The sequence below is a fragment of the Eimeria tenella genome, genomic scaffold (assembly GCF_000499545.2).
Source record: "Eimeria tenella Houghton genomic scaffold, Eth_scaff4170, whole genome shotgun sequence".
In the NCBI taxonomy this organism is placed as follows: domain Eukaryota; phylum Apicomplexa; class Conoidasida; order Eucoccidiorida; family Eimeriidae; genus Eimeria; species Eimeria tenella.
The window spans coordinates 1-6,376 of NW_013545086.1; the positions used below are offsets into that span (position 1 = coordinate 1).

Below are 6,376 nucleotides of genomic sequence, written 5' to 3' on the forward strand. Positions count from 1 at the left end.
CCCCCCCCCCCCGCCGTAGAGGCCCCCATCCTCGCTGTAGGGGGCCCCCTCCTCGCTGTAGGGGACCCCCTCCTCGCTGTAGGGGGCCCCCTCCTCGCTGTCAGGGGACCCTCTCGGGCTGTAGGAGCCCTCCTCATCGCTGTAGGGGGCCTCGTCCTCGCTGTCGGGGAACCCTACTGCGACGTCGGCGGCCCCTTCCTCGCCGTAGGGGGCCCCCTCCTCGCTGTAGGGGCCCTCGTCTCCGCTGTCAGAGGACATTAGGCCTCTGTAGGTGGCCTCCGCGTCGCTGTCGGTGGCTTCTTCGTCGCTGTATTGGCCCAATTCAATGCTGTAGGGGGACATCCCCTGGCTGTAGGGGTGCCCCTCCTCGCTGTACGGGAGGTCATCCAAGCTGTAGGGGCTCCCTCCGCTGCTGTAAGGGGAGCCTCTGTCGGCGTAGGTGTCCGCTTCCTCGCTGTAGGGGGCCCCACCCGGGCTGTGATGGGCCCCTTCCGAACTGTAGGGGGCCCCTTCCTCGCTGTACGGGACCCCTTCCTCGCTGTAGGAGGCCCCTCCAGGGCTGTAGCGGTCCCCTCCCGGGCTGTAGGGGGACCCTCCCGGGCTGTAAGGGGACCGTCCCGGGCTGTGGGAGGCACCTCCCGGGCTGTAGGGGGACCCTTCCGGGCTGTAGGGGGCCCCACCTGGGCTGTAGGGAGACCCTTCCGGGCTGTAGGGGGCCCCACCCGGGCTGTAGGGGGACCCTTCCGGGCTGTAGGGGGCCCCTCCCGGAATGTATTGGGGCCCTTCCTGGCTGTAGGGGGCCCCTCTGGGGCTGTAGGGGGCCCCTCCGGGGCTGTAGGGGGCCCCTCCCGGGCTGTAGTGGGCCCCTTCCTGGCTGTAGGGGGCGCCTCCCGGGCTGTAGGGGGACCCCGGGCTGTAGGGAGCCCCTCCCGGGCTGTATTGGGGCCCTTCCTGGCTGTAGGAGGCCCCACCCGGGCTGTAGGGGTCCTCTTCCTGGCTGTAGGGGTCCTCCTCCTGGCTGTAGGGGGCCCCTTCCTCGTTGCAAGGGGAACCTCTCCCGCTGTAGGGTGCCCCTTCCTCGTTGGAGGAACCTCTCTCGCTGTTGGGGTCCCCTTCCACGCTGTACGGGGAACCTATCCCGCTGTAGGGAGAACCTCTCTCGCTGGAGGGGGCCTCTTTCTCACTTTCGGGGGTCCTTTCCTCGCTTTCGGGGGTCCGTTTGTCGCTTTCGGGGGCCCCTCTCTCGCCTTCGGGGGCCCCTTTCTCACTTTCGGGGGCGTCTGTCTCGCTGTAGCGGTCCCCGTTCTCGTTGTCGGGGGATCCCTCTTTGCCGGGGGCCTCTTTCTCACTGTTGGGTGCCCCCTCCTCGCTCTGTGGGGCCCTCTTTTCGCCTTCTTTGCTGTAGGGTGTCTCTTCCTTGCTTTGCGGGGCCCCCCCTGTGCTGGGGGGGACCACCCCGTCGCTGTATTGGGCCCCTTTCTCGCTGGACGGGGCTTCTTCCTCACTGAAGGGGTCCCCTGTCTCGCTGGAGGGCACCCCTTCATCGCTGTAGGGCGCCCTTTTCTCGGCGTAGGGAGCCCCTTCCTCGCTATAGGGGGCCCCTGCCTCGCCGTAGGGGTCACCTTCCTCACCGTAGGGGAGCCCCCCTTCAGGCGAGTAGACTGTGTAATGCCCTGCCGGCGGATAGTAGGGGCCTGTCCCTCCATAGCCCTGTTCACTACCGTAGAAGCCCCCCGTTTTCTCCGGACCGGCTGCCCCCGCTGGAAAGGGGCTTGGCGCGCCATAATAGCCCTGAGGAAACTCAAAATAACCCTCTTGGGCCTGCAAGTAATCAGTGGTGTCGTCAGCGTAGGGCTGGGGGCCCTCCGCATAACCAGTGGCCTCCCCAGGGTAGGCCTCGGGGGGCCCCGGGAAGGCGGCCCCCGGCTCCGAGAAGTCGTGGGACCGCCCCTTGTGGGGCCAAGGCACCCCGAACGGCGGCTGCTGCTTCTGCGCTGCTGCTGGGTCTCCCGGGATGGAATGTGGGAGACCCCAGTAAGCTGTAGAGTCCCCGGGATAGGCAAAAGCAACCTCCCCATAGGGCCCAGCCACTTGCCCGTAGCCGTAGGCCGCTTTGCCGTAAATCCCTGTCTCCCCCAAATAGCCCTGTGGGTCTCCTGGGTAGACCCAGGGCCCCTCTGCGTAGGCCTCACCACCCTCCGGATATTCCTGGGGCCCCTTGCTGTAGGCCCCGGTCTCTTCCCCATAGGCCCCTGTGTCCCCATAGGCCCCCGGCTCCTCGTAGGCCCCTGGCTCCCCAAAGGCGCCTGGGTCTTCAGTATAGGGCCCTGGCTGCTGCTCAAAGGCCTCTGCTGTGGTCCCCCCATAGGCCCCTGGCCCACCGTAGGCCCCCGTCGTCTCTCCAGAGGGCCTTGGCTCCTTTCGGAAGGGGGCCCCCAGCTTGGGGTAAGTCTGTGTTGCTTCTGGGAAGGCCCCTGGGCCCCCGCCGTAGGCTGCTGCCTCCGGGGGAGGGCGGGAGAAGTCTCCCGTCCCCTTTGAGAAGTCGTCGGGCTTAGAAAGCTCTTCAGAATCTCCAGCTTTCCAGGAAGACTTCAAATAGGGGGGGGTGCTTGGAGGGTTTGCTGAGGACCAGCGGGGGTAATGGGGCCTCTCCTCCTGCAGCTCATGTGTCTCCTTTTGGCCTTCTGGGGGCCCTAAGATGAAGGGCCCTGTCTCCTTTGGGAAGGCCCCCGGGTCTTCTTGGAAGCCCCCTCTCGTGCCTTCTTGGAATTTCTGGGTCTCCCCTGGGCGCTGGAGGAGCCTACGGCTTTGTTGCTGCTGCTGCCGTTGCTGCTCTTCCCTCTGCCCTTCCCACTGCAGCATGTCCCCGAAGCGGGATTGCTGCGGGTCCGCCGCCCTAGTCGCAGCCGCTGCAGCCGCTGCAACCGCTGCAGCAGCAGCAGCAGCAGCAGCAATAGTGCACTGGGGAGCTCCGGGGATGCCCTGGAGCATTCGCCTAAAGCGGGGGGGTATTGTTGAGAGCGGAAGGCCCACTTCTCTGTCTCCTCGCCACCGCCCGTAGTCCCCTTGCTGCCCCCTCTCGAAGTTCTCCCCTAAGCTCCTCCTGCGCCAATCTGCACCCGAAATTGTCCCCGAAACGACTTGCCAAACTGCCTCTGTGACTGTCTCCGAAACGGACTCCTCGTCGGACTCAACCTCTCCTTGCGACCGCAGCCACGCGCGCCACTGCGCCTTTCGCCACGCTTCCCTCATGCTTTTGGCTTTTCGATCTCGCGGGGGGGCCCTCGCCTCCTTTTTTGGGGCCCCTAGCTTGATCAGAGGGGCCCCCAAAAGGGCCCCCACCATGGCCTTCGGCTCGGTCTCCCGACTTGTCTTTTTTTCAGAGTCCCCGTCTCCTCCGCCCTCTGAGACCTTGCTCTTTTCATTATCTCCGTCTCTGTCTCTGTCTATATCTGCCTTTCTGTCTGTGTCTTTATCTACGCCTTTATTTTCACCTCTGTCTCTGTCTTTGTTTCTGCCTCTGTCCTTCTCAGTGTCAGTATCTCCGTAACTGTCTCTGCCTCTCTTTCTACTTCTTTCGCTGTCTCTGTCTCTGTCTCTGTCTCTTTCTTTTCCTTTTTCTCTCTGTTTTCTTCTGTGTGTGTCTTTATCTCCTACTCTATTCCTACTCCTACCTCCTTCACTTTCTCTTTCTCCTGCTCTTTCTTTTTCTTTTCCCTGTCTTTCTCTTGCTTTTTCTTTTTCCTGCTTTTCTGTTTCTCTTGCTTTTTCCTGTCTTTCTTTTTCTCTTTTTCTTTCTTTTTCCTGTCTTTCTCTTTCTCTTTTTCTTTCTTTTTCCTGTCTTTCTCTTTCTCTCTCTTTTTCTCCTTCTTTTTCCTGCTTTTCTCTTTCTCTTGTTTTTTCTTTTTCTTTTTCCTGTTTTTCTCTTTCTCCTGTTTTTTCTTTTTCCTTTTCCTGTTTTTCTCTTTCTGTTGCTTTTTCTTTTTCTTTTTCCTGTCTTTCTGTTTCTCGTGCTCTTTCTTTTTCTCTTTCTTTTTCTGTTTCTTCTTCCTTTTCTTCTTCTCTTTCTGTTGCTTTTTCCTTTGCTTTTTCCTTTTCTGTTTCTTTTTCCCTTTCTCTTGTTTTTTCCTTCTCTCTTTCTCTGGCTCTTTCTTTTTCTCTTGCTCTTTCTTTTTCTCTTTCTTTTTCTCTTTCTTTTTCTCCTTCTCTTGCCCTCTCTCTTTCTTTTCGTCTTTCCTTCTCTCTCTCTCTCTGCTTCTCCCTTACGCTTTGCCTCCCCCTTTCCTTCTCCCCTTCCTTGTCTTTTTCTTTTTCGCTTTCTCTTTCTTTTTCCTCCTCTCGCTCTCTGTCGCTTTCTCTTTCTTTTTCCTCCTCTCGTTCTCCTTCGCCTTCTCCTTCATTTCCCTCTTCTCGTTCTTTTTCGCTTTCTCTTTCTTTTCCCTTCTCTCGTTCTTCTTCGCTTTCTCTTTCTTTTTCCTTCTCCCGTTCTTCTTCCTTCTCTCTTTCCCTCCCTTCTTCTTCTTCCTTTTCTCCTTCTTTTTCTTTTTCTCCTTCTTTTTCCTTCCCTCTTTCCTTTTCCTTCTCTCTTTCTGTTTCCGCTTCTCTTTCTTTTTCCTTCTCTCTTTCTGTTTCCGCTTCTCTTTCTTTTTCCTTATCTCTTTCTTGTTCCTTCTCTCTCTCTTTCTCCTTCTCTCTCTCTTTCTCCTTCTCTCTCTCTTTTTCCTTCTCTCTTTCTTTTTCGCTTTCTCGTTCCTTCTCCTTTTCCTTTTCGCGTTCCCCTCCTCTTTCTCGTTCGTCTTCTCCTCCTTCTCTTTCCTTCTCTCTCTGCTTCTCTCCTTCTTCTCTTTCCTTCTCTCTTTCCCGCTCTACTTCTGTTTCTGCTTCTCCTTCCCTTCCTGCACCTTCTTCTCTATCTTTATCCCCAGCTTCCTCGCTCTCTCCTTCCCTCTCTCCTTTGTCTTCAGCTTCACTTTTTTCCGCTTTTGCATCTTCATCTCCAACTCCGTCTCCATCTCTGTCTCCCTCTGACTTTTCTCCAGGTCTTTTTTGAGGGTCCTTTCCCGGGCTATCCTCTTGGGGGTCCCCAGCGGGTGCGCCGGAGGCCCCGTCTTGGCTCTTCATTTGTCTCCAGTCGCTGGTTGCAGTTTCGAGGGCACTTTGGAGTTGTTCTAATTCTGTGAAATAGGGATTGTTGTGGTCTGGGGTCTCCGAAGGACCGAAGAAAATACCCGGAGAAAGCCTACTTTCAACAGTTTTGAGCCAAAGACTGTCGAGGCGGTGGCCCAGCTGCTGCTTTCGCCGCGTCTCCACCACCTGATGCATCGCCCGCTTTTCGTACGGCAGCAGCGGCTCGCGGGGGCCCCTGTTGGGGATCGTATCCACTCTTTCGGAGATGCCGTCCACCACGCTGGCGAAGTAGGTGGCAGCAACTTCCGAAGCCTGCAGCAGCTGCAGCTCCAGAGGGCTCCGCAGCGAAGTAGGGAGCCAGGGGGCCGGAGGGAATTTCCCAGTTGCCCTCATAAGCCGGGCCAAACTTCGAACTGTTTCTCTGCTGCTGAAGTGCTGCTGCTGCAGGTCTGGCCGCCGCACGGCGGCGCTCGCCAGCTGGTCAAAAGCTACCAGAAGGAAGGCCGAGCGCTGCTGCTCGTAGTGGCCCTGCAGCAGACTCCCCAGAGCAGCAGTTTCCTGCAGCACGAAGCGACACACGTACTCCAGCACCGCCATACATCCCGCCGCGTCCAGCCGGCCCAGCAGCACAGTCACTCTCTCCCACACGCGTCGCAACAGGCCCGTCAAGCTCTGCGGGTCGCATGCTGGCCACTCCGCGGTGCTCCCACCCCTGAATTGGGCAAGCCCAGGGGCCACCGGGGGCCCAGGTAGGGGCACCGGGGGCCCCGGAGGCGCAGCTATGGGCCCCGGGGGCACACCTATGGGCCCCGGGGGCCCACCTATGGGTCCCGGGGGCCCACCTATGCGCCCCGGGGGCTCACCTATGGGCCCCGGGGGCTCACCTATGGGCCCCGGGGGCCCACCTATGGGCCCCGGGGGCTCACCTATGGGCCCCGGGGGCCCACCTATGGGCCCCTGGGGCCCACCTATAGGCCCCGGGGGCCCACCTATGGGCCCCGGGGGCCCACCTATTGGCCCCGGAGGACCGCCTACGGACCCCGGCCACGGAGCACCAGGGGGACCAGTTAACCCTAGTGGCCCAGGAGGGCCAGGGGGACCAGGGAGCCCAGGGGGCCCAGCGGGCCCTGGGGGCCCGGGGGGCCCAGGAGTCCCTGGGGTCCTCTGGTGCCAAGGTTGTCCGGGGCCTCCGGACCACCAGGATGCCCCCGGGGGGGGGCCGTTCAAGGAAGAGCCAGCGGGGTCAAAC

General features: G+C 59.9%; 1 protein-coding gene across 1 annotated transcript; it reads right to left on the bottom strand.

Moving 5' to 3' along the window:
• Positions 1-133: 133 nt before the first annotated feature.
• Positions 134-6,158, bottom strand: ETH_00035780 (uncharacterized protein; the record flags this gene model as incomplete). The annotated part of the gene is given in 2 exon segments (XM_013379924.1): positions 134-160; positions 178-6,158. Coding segments are annotated over 2 exon segments (6,008 nt in total), but the record flags the coding sequence as incomplete, so codon positions are not given.
• Between the last annotated feature and the right edge of the window lie 218 nt (positions 6,159-6,376).